Source organism: Salvelinus alpinus, chromosome 16 (genome assembly GCF_045679555.1).
Source record: "Salvelinus alpinus chromosome 16, SLU_Salpinus.1, whole genome shotgun sequence".
Classification (NCBI taxonomy): domain Eukaryota; kingdom Metazoa; phylum Chordata; class Actinopteri; order Salmoniformes; family Salmonidae; genus Salvelinus; species Salvelinus alpinus.
The window spans coordinates 54,754,197-54,775,010 of record NC_092101.1 but is presented as its reverse complement, the minus strand read 5'-3'; the positions used below and the strand labels follow the sequence as shown (position 1 = coordinate 54,775,010).

The 20,814-nt window shown below is 41.9% G+C and overlaps 1 protein-coding gene across 2 annotated transcripts in view; it reads right to left on the bottom strand.

Moving 5' to 3' along the window:
• Nucleotides 1–13,114, bottom strand: part of LOC139541690 (gamma-aminobutyric acid receptor subunit alpha-5-like) — a 110,142-nt gene extending 97,028 nt beyond the window's left edge. Inside the window, exons 1-5 of one of the 2 annotated variants that reach the window (XM_071346626.1) lie at nt 12,829–13,114; nt 10,221–10,305; nt 6,447–6,583; nt 4,881–4,948; nt 4,101–4,321 (exon numbers count right to left, since the gene is read on the bottom strand). In XM_071346626.1, coding sequence (XP_071202727.1) covers nt 4,101–4,321; nt 4,881–4,948; nt 6,447–6,583; nt 10,221–10,303 — 509 coding nt within the window. In that variant the 5' untranslated portion in view covers nt 10,304–10,305; nt 12,829–13,114. The other variant, XM_071346625.1, reaches the window with a different exon arrangement.
• Nucleotides 13,115–20,814: the final 7,700 nt, after the last annotated feature.

The window sequence follows — 20,814 nt, the reverse complement described above, 5'->3', positions numbered from 1 at the left end:
TCTTTAGTCTGTAGACTGTTTGTTTGTCCCAGTCTTTAGACTGTTTGTTTGTCCCAGTCTTTAGACTGTTTGTTTGTACCAGTCTTTAGTCTTTAGACTGTTTGTTTGTTTGTCCCAGTCTTTAGACTGTTTGTTTGTCCCAGTCTTTAGTCTGTAGACTGTTTGTTTGTACCAGTCTTTAGTCTGTTTGTTTGTTTGTCCCAGTCTTTAGACTGTTTGTTTGTCCCAGTCTTTAGTCTTTAGACTGTTTGTTTGTTTGTCCCAGTCTTTAGTCTGTAGACTGTTTGTTTGTTTGTCCCAGTCTTTAGACTGTTTGTTTGTACCAGTCTTTAGTCTTTAGACTGTTTATTTGTACCAGTCTTTAGTCTTTCGACTGTTTGTTTGTACCAGTCTTTAGACTGTAGACTGTTTGTTTGTTTGTCCCAGTCTTTAGTCTGTAGACTGTTTGTTTGTACCAGTCTTTAGTCTGTAGACTGTTTGTTTGTCCCAGTCTTTAGTCTGTAGACTGTTTGTTTGTCCCAGTCTTTAGTCTGTAGACTGTTTGTTTGTCCCAGTCTTTAGTCTGTAGACTGTTTGTTTGTCCCAGTCTTTAGTCTGTAGACTGTTTGTTTGTCCCAGTCTTTAGTCTTTAGACTGTTTGTTTGTACCAGTCTTTAGTCTTTAGACTGTTTGTTTGTCCCAGTCTTTAGTCTTTAGAGTGTTTATTTGTACCAGTCTTTAGTCTTTAGACTGTTTGTTTGTTTGTCCCAGTCTTTAGTCTGTAGACTGTTTGTTTGTCCCAGTCTTTAGTCTGTAGACTGTTTGTTTGTACCAGTCTTTAGTCTTTAGACTGTTTGTTTGTCCCAGTCTTTAGACTGTTTGTTTGTCCCAGTCTTTAGTCTTTAGACTGTTTGTTTGTACCAGTCTTTAGTCTGTAGACTGTTTGTTTGTCCCAGTCTTTAGTCTGTAGACTGTTTGTTTGTCCCAGTCTTTAGACTGTTTGTTTGTCCCAGTCTTTAGTCTGTAGACTGTTTGTTTGTCCCAGTCTTTAGACTGTTTGTTTGTCCCAGTCTGTAGACTGTTTGTTTGTACCAGTCTTTAGTCTGTAGACTGTTTGTTTGTCCCAGTCTTTAGTCTGTAGACTGTTTGTTTGTCCCAGTCTTTAGTCTGTAGACTGTTTCTTTGTCCCAGTCTTTAGTCTGTAGACTGTTTGTTTGTCCCAGTCTTTAGTCTATAGACTGTTTGTTTGTCCCAGTCTTTAGTCTTTAGACTGTTTGTTTGTACCAGTCTTTAGTCTTTAGACTGTTTGTTTGTCCCAGTCTTTAGTCTTTAGAGTGTTTATTTGTACCAGTCTTTAGTCTTTAGACTGTTTGTTTGTTTGTCCCAGTCTTTAGTCTGTAGACTGTTTGTTTGTCCCAGTCTTTAGTCTGTAGACTGTTTGTTTGTACCAGTCTTTAGTCTTTAGACTGTTTGTTTGTCCCAGTCTTTAGACTGTTTGTTTGTCCCAGTCTTTAGTCTTTAGACTGTTTGTTTGTACCAGTCTTTAGTCTGTAGACTGTTTGTTTGTCCCAGTCTTTAGTCTGTAGACTGTTTGTTTGTCCCAGTCTTTAGACTGTTTGTTTGTCCCAGTCTTTAGTCTGTAGACTGTTTGTTTGTCCCAGTCTTTAGACTGTTTGTTTGTCCCAGTCTTTAGACTGTTTGTTTGTACCAGTCTTTAGTCTGTTTGTTTGTTTGTACCAGTCCTTAGTCTTTAGACTGTTTGTTTGTACCAGTCTTTAGACTGTAGACTGTTTGTTTGTTTGTCCCAGTCTTTAGTCTGTAGACTGTTTGTTTGTATCAGTCTTTAGTCTTTAGACTGTTTGTTTGTTTGTCCCAGTCTTTAGACTGTTTGTTTGTCCCAGTCTTTAGTCTGTAGACTGTTTGTTTGTCCCAGTCTTTAGTCTATAGACTGTTTGTTTGTACCGGTCTTTAGTCTTTAGACTGTTTGTTTGTTTGTACCAGTCTTTAGACTGTTTGTTTGTCCCAGTCTTTAGTCTGTAGACTGTTTGTTTGTACCAGTCTTTAGTCTTTAGACTGTTTGTTTGTTTGTACCAGTCTTTAGACTTTAGACTGTTTGTTTGTTTGTACCAGTCTTTAGACTGTTTGTTTGTCTCAGTCTATAGTCTTTATACTGTTTGTTTGTTTGTCCCAGTCTTTAGTCTGTAGACTGTTTGTTTGTACCAGTCTTTAGACTGTTTGTTTGTACCAGTCTTTAGTCTGTAGACTGTTTGTTTGTACCAGTCTTTAGTCGTTAAACTGTTTGTTTGTACCAGTCTTTAGACTGTTTGTTTGTCCCAGTCTTTAGACTGTTTGTTTGTCTCAGTCTATAGTCTTTATACTGTTTGTTTGTTTGTCCCAGTCTTTAGTCTGTAGACTGTTTGTTTGTACCAGTCTTTAGACTGTTTGTTTGTACCAGTCTTTAGTCTTTAGACTGTTTGTTTGTACCAGTCTTTAGTCTTTAGACTGTTTGTTTGTTTGTCCCAGTCTTTAGTCTTTAGACTGTTTGTTTGTTTGTACCAGTCTTTAGACTGTTTGTTTGTACCAGTCTTTAGTCTGTTTGTTTGTTTGTACCAGTCTTTAGTCTTTAGACTGTTTGTTTGTCCCAGTCTTTAGTCTTTAGACTGTTTGTTTGTCCCAGTCTTTAGTCTTTAGACTGTTTGTTTGTTTGTCCCAGTCTTTAGTCTGTAGACTGTTTGCTTGTTTGTACCAGTCTTTAGTCTGTAGACTGTTTGTTTGTCCCAGTCTTTAGTCTGTAGACTGTTTGTTTGTACCAGTCTTTAGTCTGTTTGTTTGTTTGTACCAGTCTTTAGTCTTTAGACTGTTTGTTTGTACCAGTCTTTAGTCTGTAGACTGTTTGTTTGTCCCAGTCTTTAGTCTTTAGACTGTTTGTTTGTTTGTCCCAGTCTTTAGACTGTTTGTTTGTACCAGTCTTTAGTCTGTAGACTGTTTGTTTGTACCAGTCTTTAGTCTGTTTGTTTGTTTGTCCCAGTCTTTAGTCTGTAGACTGTTTGTTTGTCCCAGTCTTTAGTCTGTAGACTGTTTGTTTGTCCCAGTCTTTAGTCTTTAGACTGTTTGTTTGTACCAGTCTTTAGACTGTTTGTTTGTCCCAGTCTTTAGTCTGTAGACTGTTTGTTTGTGTTTGTTTGTCCCAGTCTTTAGTCTTTAGACTGTTTGTTTGTCCCAGTCTTTAGACTGTTTGTTTGTACCAGTCTTTAGTCTGTAGACTGTTTGTTTGTACCAGTCTTTAGTCTGTTTGTTTGTCCCAGTCTTTAGTCTGTAGACTGTTTGTTTGTACCAGTCTTTAGTCTGTAGACTGTTTGTTTGTACCAGTCTTTAGTCTGTAGACTGTTTGTTTGTACCAGTCTTTAGTCTTTAGACTGTTTGTTTGTACCAGTCTTTAGACTGTAGACGGTTTGTTTGTTTGTCCCAGTCTTTAGTCTGTAGACTGTTTGTTTATCCCAGTCTTTAGTCTGTAGACTGTTTGTTTGTACCAGTCTTTAGTCTTTAGACTGTTTGTTTGTACCAGTCTTTAGTCTGTAGACTGTTTGTTTGTTTGTCCCAGTCTTTAGTCTGTAGACTGTTTGTTTGTACCAGTCTTTAGTCTGTAGACTGTTTGTTTGTACCAGTCTTTAGTCTGTAGACTGTTTGTTTGTACCAGTCTTTAGTCTTTAGACTGTTTGTTTGTACCAGTCTTTAGTCTGTTTGTTTGTCCCAGTCTTTAGTCTGTAGACTGTTTGTTTGTACCAGTCTTTAGTCTGTTTGTTTGTTTGTACCAGTCTTTAGTCTGTAGACTGTTTGTTTGTACCAGTCTTTAGACTGTTTGTTTGTCCCAGTCTTTAGTCTGTAGACTGTTTGTTTGTACCAGTCTTTAGTCTGTTTGTTTGTTTGTCCCAGTCTTTAGTCTGTAGACTGTTTGTTTGTACCAGTCTTTAGACTGTTTGTTTGTACCAGTCTTTAGGCTGTTTGTTTGTCTTTAAGAGCATTGACCTGAAACCAACAGTGGGAGATAAAAAAACAACAACCAAAAAACAAGTCAACAATGTTTTTGCTCACAACACACTGTTGTTGAGGCTCTCACTGACCTCATCGTGTAGAGCAGTGTCCCGTCGTCTTTGAGTCGGAGAAGTTTGTTGGGCGTGGTCATGTTGTGGGCGATAGATTTCTTCCCGTTGAGGAAGAAGGTGTCTGGGGTCCAGATGTTAGACGCCAGGAGGTTGTTTAACGGTAACATCTTCATGGGGCCTTGGAAACGCAGACGTTCGTCCTTCCAGCTCTGTCTGAAGAACACGTCAATGGTGTACTCCTGGAGGTCAGAGGTCAAAGAGGAGACAGGGGTTCCGTTGGTATATGTCAGAGGTCAAAGAGGAGACAGGGGTTCCGTTGGTATATGTCAGAGGTCAAAGAGGAGACAGGGGTTCCGTTGGTATATGTCAGAGGTCAAAGAGGAGACAGGGGTTCCGTTGGTATATGAACGCTACGAGGGCATCATTGGATGTACAGCATGACAGTAAGGGGCAGTTTCTCAGACACAGATTATTAAGGCTAATCCTAAAATGAATGTTCATTGGAGATTCTCCATTGAGTGTGCTTCTTAGTTCTGGCCTAGACTTAATCTGTTGCTGGGAAACCGGCCCAAAGACATTAATACCGACTAATTGTAATTTTAAAAACTAAAAAACGAATCGTAATTTAAAAAATAGATTAAATAAGTAAATGTTTTGCTACATTTTTATTCAATTTTTTTTTTTTTTTTCAAAAAAAATACTTTTATTCAATAATACAATTATACATAAGTAGCATGAGAATATGGAAGCTGTTACTGTTTCTATTAGGATGAGAATTAATCAAGAATAAGTCCTTACCATTTCAGTATCAGAAACGGGACCGAAGCTGGTCACAAATATGTTGGTCTTGATCTCCGTCACCTTCTCTGTAGAAAATCAATCCCATCCAGAGAGGGTGTGAGTTGCTCAGAGAGGCACGAGTACATGTTCCTTATTTCACTGACCTTTCTCTTTTTCTATTCAAACAACATGGATTATTTCACTGACCTTTCTCTTTTTCTATTCAAACAACATGGATGACACATAATTCTGCATTGAACCTTCAATAATTAAATGTAATTTCCGTAAGAGGATCTGAAAAGTTGGCCTTGGTCCTTTGAGAACAAAGACCCTGGTATTTATGAAAGGAGTGATTGCTTTCTCTCTCGCTCTAGCTCTCTCTCTCTCTAGGTCGGTCGCCCACTAGTCTCTTCGTCAGAGACCTGTGTTTACCAGAGTCTATGAATATAGACCCATTCCCCTCTATAATAGAGGACTAGCAGACTGACAAAGACATTATCACCCCTCTATGGTCTCTTACTAATGGATACAGATGTTGTATTGGAGGGAAGATCTATGGTCTCTTACTAATAGATACAGAGGATGTACTGGAGGAAAGATCTGTGGTCTCTTACTAATAGATACAGAGGATGTACTGGAGGGAAGATCTATGGTCTCTTACTAATAGATACAGAGGATGTACTGGAGGGAAGATCTATGGTCTCTTACTAATAGATACAGAGGATGTACTAAAGGGAAGATCTGTGGTCTCTTACTAATAGATACAGAGGATGTACTAAAGGGAAGATCTATGGTCTCTTACTAATAGATACAGAGGATGTACTAAAGGGAAGATCTGTGGTCTCTTACTAATAGATACAGAGGATGTACTGGAGGAAAGATCTGTGGTCTCTTACTAATAGATACAGAGGATGTACTGGAGGGAAGATCTGTGGTCTCTTACTAATAGATACAGAGGATGTACTGGAGGGAAGATCTGTGGTCTCTTACTAATAGATACAGAGGATGTACTAGAGGGAAGATCTGTGGTCTCTTACTAATAGATACAGAGGATGTACTGGAGAGAAGATCTATGGTCTCTTACTAATAGATACAGAGGATGTACTGGAGGGAAGATCTATGGTCTCTTACTAATAGATACAGAGGATGTACTGGAGGGAAGATCTATAGTCTCTTACTAATAGATACAGAGGATGTACTGGAGGGAAGATCTATGGTCTCTTACTAATAGATACAGAGGATGTACTGGAGGGAAGATCTATGGTCTCTTACTAATAGATACAGAGGATGTACTGGAGGGAAGTTCTGTCTACTTCATATCATAAAACAATTATGATTCTAAAGAGTCAGTTTACATGTGGTATGTATGCAATCAGTTTACATATCCATACTGTATGTACTGTATGCAACATGGTAAAGGTTTTACGTGTGTGTCCTAAATGGCCCCTATTCCCTATATAGTGCACTACTATAGACCAGAGCCCTATTCCCTATATAGTGCACTACTATAGACCAGATACGGCCCGTTTATGGCTTGAATAGGGTGCCGTTTGGGAGACATTGAGGGTCTGGATGGGTCCCTACCTCCGAGTCCAGGACGTAGCCTGTTGTCATAGCCGTCCAGCAGTCTGTCCAGTATTCGGGTAAAGATGGTGATGTTGTCATTTAGCTCCGCCTCTTTTAGGGGTTCTGAAGGGGTTCCTGCTGGGGTCTGGGAAAGGCTGCAGGGGGAACAGGACAGTATGGTTACAGACTAGTTGACTGGGTACCAGGCTGCAGGGGGGAACAGGACAGTATGGTTACAGACTAGTTGACTGGGTACCAGGCTGCAGGGGGAACAGGACAGTATGGTTACAGACTAGTTGACTGGGTACCAGGCTGCAGGGGGAACAGGACAGTATGGTTACAGACTAGTTGACTGGGTACCAGGCTGCAGGGGGAACAGGACAGTATGGTTACAGACTAGTTGACTGGGTACCAGGCTGCAGGGGGGAACAGGACAGTATGGTTACAGACTAGTTGACTGGGTACCAGGCTGCAGGGGGAACAGGACAGTATGGTTACAGACTAGTTGACTGGGTACCAGGCTGCAGGGGGAACAGGACAGTATGGTTACAGACTAGTTGACTGGGTACCAGGCTTCAGGGGGGAACAGGACAGTATGGTTACAGACTAGTTGACTGGGTACCAGGCTGCAGGGGGAACAGGACAGTACGGTTACAGACTAGTTGACTGGGTACCAGGCTGCAGGGGGGAACAGGACAGTACGGTTACAGACTAGTTGACTGGGTACCAGGCTGCAGGGGGAACAGGACAGTATGGTTACAGACTAGTTGACTGGGTACCAGGCTGCAGGGGGAACAAGACAGTATGGTTACAGACTAGTTGACTGGGTACCAGGCTGCAGGGGGGAACAGGACAGTATGGTTACAGACTAGTTGACTGGGTACCAGGCTGCAGGGGGAACAGGACAGTATGGTTACAGACTAGTTGACTGGGTACCAGGCTGCAGGGGGAACAGGACAGTATGGTTACAGACTAGTTGACTGGGTACCAGGCTGCAGGGGGAACAGGACAGTATGGTTACAGACTAGTTGACTGGGTACCAGGCTGCAGGGGGAACAGGACAGTATGGTTACAGACTAGTTGACTGGGTATCAGGCTGCAGGGGGAACAGGACAGTAAGGTTACAGACTAGTTGACTGGGTACCAGGCTGCAGGGGGAACAGGACAGTATGGTTACAGACTAGTTGACTGGGTATCAGGCTGCAGGGGGAACAGGACAGTATGGTTACAGACTAGTTGACTGGGTACCAGGCTGCAGGGGGAACAGGACAGTTACAGACTAGTTGACTGGGTACCAGGCTGCAGGGGGGAACAGGACAGTATGGTTACAGACTAGTTGACTGGGTACCAGGCTGCAGGGGGAACAGGACAGTTAGTTGACTGGGTAACAGGCTACAGGGGATCAAAAGGATAGGGAACAGTTACACAACTTTAGGACAGGCATCAGAAGGGTAGGGAACAGTTACACGCCTTTAGGACAGGGATCAGAAGGGTAGGGAACAGTTACACGCCTTTAGGACAGGGATCAGAAGGGTAGGGAACAGTTACATAACTTTAGGACAGGTATCAGAAGGGTAGGGAACAGTTACATTACTTTAGGACAGGTATCAGAAGGGTAGGGAACAGTTACACGCCTTTAGGACAGGTATCAGAAGGGTAGGGAACAGTTACACAACTTTAGGACAGGCATCAGAAGGGTAGGGAACAGTTACACGCCTTTAGGACAGGGATCAGAAGGGTAGGGAACAGTTACACGCCTTTAGGACAGGGTTCAGAAGGGTAGGGAACAGTTACACAACTTTAGGACAGGTATCCGAAGGGTATGGAACAGTTACACGACTTTAGGACAGGGTTCAGAAGGGTAGGGAGCAGTTACATTACTTTAGGACAGGTATCAGAAGGGTAGGGAACAGTTACACGACTTTAGGACAGGGATCAGAAGGGTAGGGAACAGTTAAATGACTTTAGGACAGGGTTCAGAAGGGTAGGGAGCAGTTACATTACTTTAGGACAGGTATCAGAAGGGTAGGGAACAGTTAAATGACATTAGGACAGGGTTGAGAAGGGTAGAGAACAGTTACATGACTTTAGGACAGGCAGCTCAATTTGATTACATTGAATAAGGGACAGGACTAGTTATAGAATATGGGACAGGACTAGTTATAGAATATGGGACAGGACTAGTTATAGAATATGGGACAGGACTAGTTATAGAATATGTGACAGGACTAGTTATAGAATATGGGACAGGACTAGTCATAGAATAAGGGACAGGACTAGTTATAGAATAAGGGACAGGACTAGTTATAGAATATGGGACAGGACTATTCATAGAATAAGGGACAGGACTAGTTATAGAATATGTGACAGGACTAGTTATAGAATAAGGGACAGGACTAGTTATAGAATATGGGACAGGACTAGTTATAGAATAAGGGACAGGACTAGCTATAGAATATGGGACAGGACTAGTTATAGAATAAGGGACAGGACTAGTTATAGAATAAGGGACAGGACTAGTTATAGAATAAGGGACTAGTTATAGAATAAGGGACTATTTATAGAATATGGGACAGGACTAGTTATATAATAAGAGACAGGACTAGTTATAGAATAAGAGACAGAAATAGCTATAGAATATGGGACAGGACTAGTTATAGAATATGGGACAGGACTAGTTATAGAATATGGGACATGACTAGTTATAGAATATGGGACAGGACTAGTTATAGAATAAGAGAGGACTAGTTATAGAATAAGAGACAGGAATAGCTATAGAATAAGGGACAGGACTAGTTATAGAATAAGAGACATGACTAGTTATAGAATAAGGGACAGGACTAGTTATAAGCTACACTTCCCTTACAGGACTAGTTATAGAATATGTGACAGGACTAGTTATAGAATATGTGACAAGACTAGTTATAGAATATGGGACAGGACTAGTTATAGAATAAGAGACAGGAATAGCTATAGAATAAGGGACAGTACTAGTTATAGAATATGGGACAGGACTAGTTATAGAATATGTGACAGGACTAGTTATAGAATATGTGACAGGACTAGTTATAGAATAAGGGACAGGACTAGTTATAGAATAAGGGACAGGACTAGTTATAGAATAAGGGACAGGACTAGTTATAGAATAAGGGACAGGACTAGTTATAGAATAAGGGACTAGTTATAGAATAAGGGACTAGTTATAGAATAAGGGACTAGTTATAGAATAAGAGGCAGGACTAGTTATAGAATAAGAGACAGGACTAGTTATAGAATAAGAGACATGACTAGTTATAGAATAAGGGACAGGACTAGTTATAGACAGGACTAGTTATAGAATAAGGGACAGGACTAGTTATAGAATAAGAGACAGGACTAGTTATAGACAGGACTAGTTATAGAATAAGGGACAGGACTAGTTATAGAATATGGGACAGGACTAGTTATAGACAGGACTAGTTATAGGCTACACTTCCCTTCTTAACGTCTCAATAATGAAATCAAAGCGGAAGGGAGAAGGGCAGTATTGGATAGATTAGCCAATTCTGTCAAATATTTCATAACAAAATTACACAGCATCAGTGGCTTATACCAATATCAAGAAACCTTAACAGATATATTTGAAACACTTTACATACAAAATCTAATCTAACTGGAAGGGAAATGGCCAGCATTGGCTACCCAATTTAAATAGATGAATATAACTTTAAAGTACGTCAAAATAAAATAAAATAGCTCTATATACCAATATCCATAACATGAAAAGATATGCTGTGAACGTGAGTGGCTTACCTCAGACGGCAGGTGACGCTCATTAGCAAGACGAAGACCCAGACGTTCGACATAGCACCGCCGCAGCGCATCCCGTCACCCATGCCTGAAAACACACAGCACATCCAAGGATATCAGAGGAGGAGAACGGTGGGAAGACAACTCATGCAGATCCCGTGGTGCTTTATGAAAAGTCGTGACATCATCAGCCTACAACAAGCTGGAACATGAATTCAGTGGAATGCGTAAATGACAACCGTTTAACTAAAAAAATAATAATGGTTTAGCCTTCACAGTTACAAAAACACGGTTTTATTAGTGTGGCTTGTGGCACAGGCCTCACTTGAAATATTGGACCCCTTTATTTCAGACTAAAGTTATTATCCTTTACAACGTTACTCCTCTTACACCGTTTAAGCTAGAAATACCATTCAAACTTTAAAGCGTGCAGACCGGTCCGGAATAGTATGCTTGAATACAACTTAATTAAAAAAAAATACTATTTATACTTTTTAAACAATTACAATTTTTACTATACTTATTAAACCTCATCCAGTTTCATGGGATTTCTTCAACATTGTAAAAGCTTCCTTTGTTACATCATGACTTCCAACATTCCATTCATTGTAAATGCAACTTTCAGACCACATTCCCAACAAGTTAAACAACAAGATAGATAGTTGGACATCTTCCTCTACTTCTCTGCTATTTAAAGCTAAAATTGGAACAAAAATATCTCATACCGATCAAATTATACAGCTGTTTCACCAACTGCATCAATGACATTTTCCTCTAACGTTTAAAAAAAAAAAACTGAAATGTGGACTCCTTTGCCAACAAGTCAGAGAAAAAGTTAGTGTGTAGTTCATCTATTTTTCTGCTATTTAAATCTGAAATCGGAACAAAAATATCTGCTCTCAATCTAACGATACAGCTGTTTTAGTAAACGCATTAACAATTTCTCAAACTTTTTCAAACGGAATTTCTGACCAAGTTACACAAAACACTTTGCATCAATGAACATGGGTTTAAATGAGACCCATAGGAATACAGACGTAACAATTCCAAATGCTTCTGCTCCTTGGTCAATGAAGCTACAAGACCAACTTTAAAACATTCAGTCTAAGATTATTTAGAATCTTTAAATTTGCATAAAATAACTCGCCAACAGTAACTCTTGAACTGTTCAAGCTAGATTCACCGAAAACAACTTTCACATGTTCAGGCTATCCTAACATCAATATCTTTCAACTTTTATCAAGTATAACTATTGACGTTTGCATAAATTAATATAAAATAGCCCACCAACAGTAACTCTTCAACCGTTAAAGCTAGAGACACCAAACCAACGTTCCTATCCCAACTGCCACAAAAAAATACTTATAAGAGCTAAAGCAAGTCACAATGTTTCTTTATTGGAAAATTACCATCTAGTTCTTGTTATTATTTTATGTTTTATTGTTATATTATTAGCAGCAGCATTACCACTGAGGTGTAGATTATTAGTGCTGCCATATGCTGACATTGTATTTCCGTAGTGGGTTATTAATCCATGTCATCGTAACACACATTATGGCTGTAGGCTACAGCACTTCCAATCAAAACTCCTGCATTGGCGGATGCATGTTAAATTAAATCACTATAGCTTGTCATGATGTCATTAGAGCGTGCCTCCTATTGCCAAACAGTAGGTTAGTCAATCTATGGAAATTATACATGACAATTGGCTAATAAATATGAAAAAACAATACAATCTATGGAAATTATACATGACAATTGGCTAATAAATATGAAAAACTATACAATCTATGGAAATTATACATGACAATTGGCTAATAAATATGAAAAACTATACAATCTATGGAAATTATACATGACAATTGGCTAATAAATATGAAAAACATATTTGCAGTCATACCATTGTTCAAAAGCCTTTGTTAGAATCGTTTTAGAGATTTCCCTCACATTTCAGAAACTGCATTACAATATATTAAAGTAAGATGGATTCAATTACAGAGAGTTGAGGAGAGAAAATATACCGTTTCAATTAATGTCATAATAGATTAATCTATACCTGTATCGTTGCGGATGCGTTACTGATAAGCACAGTATTCCATGTGTACTGGAAAGCAAATCCCGCAAGGTTGACAGTCTGTAGACTACTGCAGCTCGAAAGTGTAGTTTCTTCCTGAGAAATCTATTCTAGCCTGGCTGCCTGGCTGGCCTGTAGTCTACTGCACGGACCTCGCATTCTATTGTCCTCTCCTCTCCTACGGCTCACAAACGAACTCACATTATAGAACAAACCCTTCGCATCCTGATACATTTCTCTCATCTTATCTCCTTTATATTTCTAATTAATACATGTGTTATCAAACATTGCGATGCTGTTTAAGCCTAGTGTAACGCCTCCATCAATACGCCTGTGAAGTCGTCCCCCCCGTCGTAGCTACTACGCGTGTCTGTCTGCGCCCCGTAATGACTATTCCGTCGTTTAGCGGACCGACACTTTGTTTCTCCTCCGGTGCCTCTACATCCAACTATATCTCCGTGGTGTAGCCTACAGTACAGCAGCACTGCAACGCTTTGCTGCACAACCAACGGAGCGTAGCTAGCTACATAGGCTTACCACACACTTCTGGTGCGTAGGAGAGAGTTGGCTGTTCCTCCGCTGATCTCAGACTTTTTTAACTCAAAACTGTAGAAAATATTTTGAATTAAAGTTGAGGGACATCACCTACGCGTGTACACGTCCATTACCACTCAGGTGGGAGAATGGAGAGAGACTGGAGGGTTGACGGGGAAACTAGACGATCGTCTATTTTAGGCGCAGGTTTATTTGCCCCAAAACAATGATTAAAAAAGGTTGCATCAAATTGAGCGGGTTTCCTAACAATTCCGCTGACTTGGCATCCTTTACATTGCCGTCAGCAGCTGAGTGTCCCAGTGTCCCTGTGAATACAATCACAGTGGGTTGAGATAAACCCCTATCACAGCAAAGTGTGTCCAAAGCAAATGTATTGTATTATATTGACTTCAAGGTATATCAGCCTAATTATCTCAAATACATTGTCATCAAATGTGTGGCAATTATATTTAGGCTATTGGTGTCATGTGTAAGAATGAGCTGTGTGTATGTGTTGTGTGTATGTGTTGTGTGTATGTGTGTTCATTCCCTACAGTGCAGAGGAGGTTGGTGGCACCTTAATTGGGGAGGAAGGACGCATGGTAATGGATGTGCTGCTATGTAGCGGTGATGCCTTCCCTCAGGCACATTAGAAGACTACAGACTGCGAACCCTCCCGGGACCAACTGAAACAGATAGCAGAAAACAGACACTCAATTTCCTTTGAGAGAGAGAGAGAGAGAGAGAGAGAGAGAGAGAGAGAGAGAGAGAGAGAGAGAGAGAGAGAGAGAGAGAGAGAGAGAGAGAGAGAGAGAGAGAGAGAGAGAGAGAGAGAGAGAGAGAGAGAGAGAGAGAGAGAGAGAGAGAGAGAGAGAGAGAGAGAGAGAGAGAGAGAGAGAGAGAGAGAGAGAGAGAGAGAGAGAGAGAGAGAGAGAGAGAGAGAGAGAGAGAGAGAGAGAGAGAGAGAGAGAGAGAGAGAGAGAGAGAGAGAGAGAGAGAGAGAGAGAGAGAGAGAGAGAGAGAGAGAGAGAGAGAGGGTCGAATAGTCTACCCCAACCAAATGGAGAGGCCTTAGAAGCTCCCTCCTGCTGTTCAGAGGTAATTAAAATACAGTACCCTGTGAGTGTAAAGAATGATAAGGCAAGAAAAGAGCACAAAATGAAGCTCCTTATGGAAAATCAAGAGACACTTTTTGCTGACTATTACAAAAATGGGAACATCAGCAACCTTATCTTCCACACAAACCATCCCCTGGCATGGCACAGTGCTATATTAGCACACTACCCCTCTGTTAAGAGAGGGGGGGTTAACGAGGGGTGGAAACTCAGGATACTTGACAACGAGGACTCTGAGTCAGCTAACATAAATCTATATAAGTCTGGAACAGTATTGGTACAGGGCAACCCCAAACAGTTTCAGCTGGACTTTCACCTAATCAAAGAATTAGCCCAGCAGGAGAAGCTCTCCCTTGATAAAGATACCCCCACCCCAAGCGGGTCAGACCAGACCTCTTCATCATATAACCCCACAGACGAGCAACCCTCAGCAAACAGTCAACCTCCCAGTACAGAGCACTTCTCCCTCATTGAAATGAAGGATAAATTCACCCAGCTGGAGGTAAGGCAGGTGGAGCTGGAACAGCAGGTGATTACACTCCAGTCAGCACAGACCCAGACAACAGTCCAGCACAACAACCCCTTAACCAGACCAGGAGAGCTGGAGGTGGAGAGAGACATATCTGCACTCTGGACAGTGGTGAGACAACTTCAACAGGAGAAAGAGCAGAAGCAGGAGCAGAACAAAGCACTAGAGGAGAGGATCAGACTGCTGGAGGAGAGGGAGAGGGGGATGGAGGAGAGGATCAGACTGCTGGAGGAGAGGTTGAGGGGGATGGCATGTGACAGAGAACAACCCACTAGGGAGGTGGCCATCCCCACAGAGACGCCAGCAGAACAGCCCACCTCAGCACCGGACAAAAGTCTCGACACCACAGCAGAACAGTCCACACCAGACCCTGACCATAGAGTCAACATCACAGCAGAACAGACAAAAGAAAAAACCCAAGCCCAGCAGCTCTCACCCCCCCTGAGCACCCCCCCTGTCAGCCACCCTGATAGCCCTCCTGACAACCCCCCCACACCCACTGAGAACAAACACAAGACACAGATTGTTCTCCTTATGGACTCAAATGGGAAATGTATAGAAGAAAAAAAACTTTTTCCCAAACACAGTGTGTCTAAACTCTGGTGTCCAAACACCCAGCGCGCCCTAGACCTTCTGTCTGAGGACAAACTAGGCTCACCTAGCCACATAATAATACACACAGGCACAAACGACCTGAGAGCAAAGCAGGAAAGGGTGGCCACAGCACTGAAGGGAGTGATTGAAAAAGCTTCTTCTACTTTCCCCAATGCACAAGTGGTTATCTCCACCCTGCTACCACGAAAAGACTTCCACCCTGCTACAATACAGCGGGTAAACGCAAGCATTTCCCGTGACTGTGCCTCAAAACCAAATGTTTTCCTGGCCCACCACTCCACCCTGGACTTGAACAGCCTCTATGACCAGGTCCACCTCTATAAGGCAGCAGTGCCCACCTTTGTCCGGACTCTAAAGGACATCGCTCTCAAACGCAGCCCCAACACTTCACACAGGAGCAACAGATCAATAGACACCCCACCCAGACCAGCGAGACACCCTCCAAGACCTGCAGGACCCCCCCGTGGACCTACACATAGAGGACCCACGCCAAGAGGACTTACATCCAGACCACAGCACCCCCAGACACATCCACACCCCCACCCCAACCAATCAACACCCCCCCACATCAACCATGCCCACACCCCATTTAGGCCCCCTCAGATCAGACCTATGCCACTCCTGCCCACCCCATGCACCCCACCCCCGCAAAGAGAGCATCAACATGGAAGTCACACATACGCCCAGGTAGTGAGCGGGCAAACAGGCCCAACCCCCACTCTTACACTCGCCCAAGCCAACGGCATGTACCAGATGCTCAGCAGGCTCTGCTCACACTTACTGGCCTGAGGCCAAACCACACGGCCAACAACATTGGACACTTTATGGAACAAAAAGCCTTCACTATATCATCCTGGAATATCCAAGGCCTGAGGTCATCTGCCTTTGGCCTAAAGAGCAGGAACACGGACTTCACCAAAGAAATCGGTAATGCAGACATTGTCATCCTGCAAGAAACATGGTATAGCGGAGACGGACCCACTGGTTGCCCTCTAGGTTACAGAGAGCTGGTAGTCCCATCCACCAAACTACCAGGTGTGAAACAGGGAAGGGACTCAGGGGGAATGCTAATTTGGTATAGAGCAGACCTAACTCACTCCATTAAATTAATCAAAACAGGAACATTTTACATTTGGCTAGAAATTCAAAAGGAAATTATCTTAACAGAGAAAAATGTCCTCCTGTGTGCTACCTATATCCCCCCACTAGAATCCCCATACTTTAATAAAGACAGCTTCTCCATCCTGGAGGGGGAAATCAATCATTTCCAGGCCCAGGGACATGTATTAGTCTGTGGCGACCTAAATGCCAGAACTGGACAAGAACCTGACACCCTCAGCACACAGGGGGACAAACACCTGCCTGCAGGTGACAGCATTCCCTCCCCCATATGCCCCCCTAGGCACAACTATGACAACATAACCAACAAAAACGGGTCACAACTCCTGCAGCTCTGTCGCACGCTGGGTATGTACATAGTCAATGGTAGGCTTCGAGGGGACTCCTATGGTAGGTTCACCTATAGCTCATCTCTTGGCAGTAGCACTGTAGACTACTTTATCACTGACCTCAACCCAGAGTCTCTCAGAGCGTTCACAGTCAGCCCACTGACACCCCTATCAGACCACAGCAAAATCACAGTCTACTTGAACAGAGCAATACTCAATCATGAGGCATCAAAGCCAAAGGAACTGAGTAACATTAAGAAATGCTATAGATGGAAGGAATGCAGTTTGGAAACCTACCAAAAAACAATTAGGCAACAGCAAATTCAATCCCTTTTAGACAACTTCCTGGGTAAAATGTTCCACTGCAATAGTGAAGGTGTAAACTTGGCAGTAGAAAATCTTAACAGTATATTTGACCTCTCAGCTTCCCTATCAAATCTAAAAATCTCAAATAGAAAACCGAAGAAAATGAACAACAATGACAAATGGTTTGATAAAGAATGCAAAAATCTAAGAAATAAATTGAGGAACCTGTCCAACCAAAAACATAGAGACCCGGAAAACCTGAGTCTACGCCTTCACTATGGCGAATCACTAAAACAATACAGAAATACACTACGGAAAAAGAAGGAACAGCACGTCAGAAATCAGCTCAATGTAATTGAAGACTCCATAGACTCTAACCAATTCTGGGAAAATTGGAAAACACTAAACAAACAACAACACGAAGAATTATCTATCCAAAATGGAGATGTATGGGTAAACCACTTCTCCAATCTTTTTGGCTCTATAACTGTCATGTTTTGTCTTTGATCATGTCTTGTCCCTGTGCTTCCCTCTGCTGGTCTTATTAGGTTCTTTCTCTTTCTCTCTCTCTATCGTTCCGTTCCTGCTCCCAGCTGTTTCTCATTCTCCCTACGACCTCATTTACTCTTTCACACCTGTCCCCTGTTTTGCCCTTTGATTAGTGTCCCTATTTCTTCCTCTGTTTTCCGCTCCTGTCCTTGTCGGATTCTTGTTTGATGTTTGCTGTTCCTGTGTCCTTGTTTCGCCCTGTCGTGTTCTTTGCCTTCTTCAGATGCTGCGTGTGAGCAGGTGTCTATGTCAGCTACGGCCTGTGCCTTCCCGAAGCGACCTGCAGTCTGTGGTCGCGTCTCCAGGCGTTCCTCTCTATTGACGAGAGGATTTCAGTTTCCTGTTTTGGATTACCATTGATTATATCCAGGAGAATCATTATTTGTTTAATACTGGAATAAAGACTCTGTTACTATTACGTCGCTTTTGGGTCCTCATTCATCAGCATAACAATAACAAAGAATAAAGAACAAAAACATATACATGATCAAATACAAATCCTAGAATCAACTATTAAAGACTACCAGAACCCATTGGATTCTCCAATTACCTTGAATGAGTTACAGGACAAAATAAAAACCCTCAAACCCAAAAAGGCCTGTGGTGTTGATGGTATCCTTAATGAAAGGATCAAATATACAGACAACAAATTCCAATTGGCTATACTAAAACTCTTTAACATCGTCCTTAGCTCTGGCATCTTCCCCAATATTTGGAACCAAGGACTGATCACCCCAATCCACAAAAGTGGAGACAAATTTGACCCCAATAACTACCGTGGAATATGCGTCAACAGTAACCTTGGGAAAATACTCTGCATTATCATTAACAGCAGACTCGTACATTTCCTCAATGAAAACAATGTACTGAGCAAATGTCAAATTGGCTTTTTACCAAATTACCGTACAACAGACCATGTATTCACCCTACACACCCTAATTGACAACCAAACAAACCAAAACAAAGGCAAAGTCTTCTCATGCTTTGTTGATTTCAAAAAAGCCTTCGACTCAATTTGGCATGAGGGTCTGCTATACAAATTGATGGAAAGTGGTGTTGGGGGTAAAACATACGACATTATAAAATCCATGTACACAAACAACAAGTGTGCGGTTAAAATTGGCAAAAAACACACACATTTCTTCACACAGGGTCGTGGGGTGAGACAGGGATGCAGCTTAAGCCCCACCCTCTTCAACATATATATCAACGAATTGGCGCGGGCACTAGAACAGTCTGCAGCACCCGGTCTCACCCTACTAGAATCCGAAGTCAAATGTCTACTGTTTGCTGATGATCTGGTGCTTCTGTCACCAACCAAGGAGGGCCTACAGCAGCACCTAGATCTTCTGCACAGATTCTGTCAGACCTGGGCCCTGACAGTAAATCTCAGTAAGACCAAAATAATGGTGTTCCAAAAAAGGTCCAGTCACCAGGACCACAAATTCCATCTAGACACCGTTGCCCTAGAGCACACAAAAAACTATACATACCTCGGCCTAAACATCAGCACCACAGGTAACTTCCACAAAGCTGTGAACGATCTGAGAGACAAGGCAAGAAGGGCCTTCTATGCCATCAAAAGGAACATAAATTTCAACATACCAATTAGGATCTGGCTAAAAATACTTGAATCAGTCATAGAGCCCATTGCCCTTTATGGTTGTGAGGTCTGGGGTCCGCTCACCAACCAAGATTTCACAAAATGGGACAAACACCAAATTGAGACTCTGCATGCAGAATTCTGCAAAAATATCCTCCGTGTACAACGTAGAACACCAAATAATGCATGCAGAGCAGAATTAGGCCGATACCCACTAATTATCAAAATCCAGAAAAGAGCCGTTAAATTCTACAACCACCTAAAAGGAAGCGATTCCCAAACCTTCCATAACAAAGCCATCACCTACAGAGAGATGAACCTGGAGAAGAGTCCCCTAAGCAAGCTGGTCCTAGGGCTCTGTTCACAAACACAAACACACCCCACAGAGCCCCAGGACAACAGCACAATTAGACCCAACCAAATCATGAGAAAACAAAAAGATAATTACTTGACACATTGGAAAGAATTAACAAAAAAACAGAGCAAACTAGAATGCTATTTGGCCCTAAACAGAGAGTACACAGTGGCAGAATACCTGACCACTGTGACTGACCCAAACTTAAGGAAAGCTTTGACTATGTACAGACTCAGTGAGCATAGCCTTGCTATTGAGAAAGGCCGCCGTAGGCAGACATGGCTCTCAAGAGAAGACAGGCTATGTGCACACTGCCCACAAAATGAGGTGGAAACTGAGCTGCACTTCCTAACCTCCTGCCCAATGTATGACCATATTAGAGAGACATATTTCCCTCAGATTACACAGATCCACAAAGAATTCGAAAACAAATCCAATTTTGATAAACTCCCATATCTACTGGGTGAAATTCCACAGTGTGCCATCACAGCAGCAAGATTTGTGACCTGTTGCCACAAGAAAAGGGCAACCAGTGAAGAACAAACACCATTGTAAATACAACCCATATTTATGTTTATTTATTTTAACTTGTGTGCTTTAACCATTTGTACATTGTTACAACACTGCATATATATAATATGACATTTGTAATGTCTTTATTGTTTTGAAACTTCTGTATGTGTAATGTTTACTGTTCATTTTTATTGTTTATTTGACTTTTGTATATTACCTACCTCACTTGCTTTGGCAATGTTAACACATGTTTCCCATGCCAATAAAGCCCCTTGAATTGAATTGAATTGAATTGAGAGAGAGAGAGAGAGAGAGAGAGAGAGAGAGAGAGAGAGAGAGAGAGAGAGAGAGAGAGAGAGAGAGAGAGAGAGAGAGAGAGAGAGAGAGAGAGAGAGAGAGAGAGAGAGAGAGAGAGAGAGAGAGAGAGAGAGAGAGAGACCAAAGTTCTCAATTGGTACAAAATATATAGAGTACTGCACACACTACAATTACTTAGGTTTAAAAATAAGCTCAACTGGACACCTTAATGAGGCAGTGAATGAACTGAGAGAGAAAGCACGCAGGGCATTCTACGCCATTAAAAAGCAAATTCAAATTGAAATACCTATTAAAATTTGGCTAAAACTAATTGAATATATCATTGAACCAATTGCACTTTATGGCAGCGAGGTGTGGGGTCCACTTGCAAAACAAGATTTCATCAAATGGGACAAACATCCCATTGAAACCCTGCATGCAGAGTTCTGTAAGATTATCCTACATGTCCAGAGGAAAACTACAAACAATGCATGCAGGGCAGAATTAGGCAAATATCCACTAATAATAAAAACTCAAAAAATAGCAATTAAGTTTTGGAAACATCTAAAATACAGTGACCCCCTCTCATATCATTACCAAGCCCTGCAATGCCAAGAGCTGAGCAAAGAAAAGAGTCCCCTCATCCAGCTGGTCCTGGG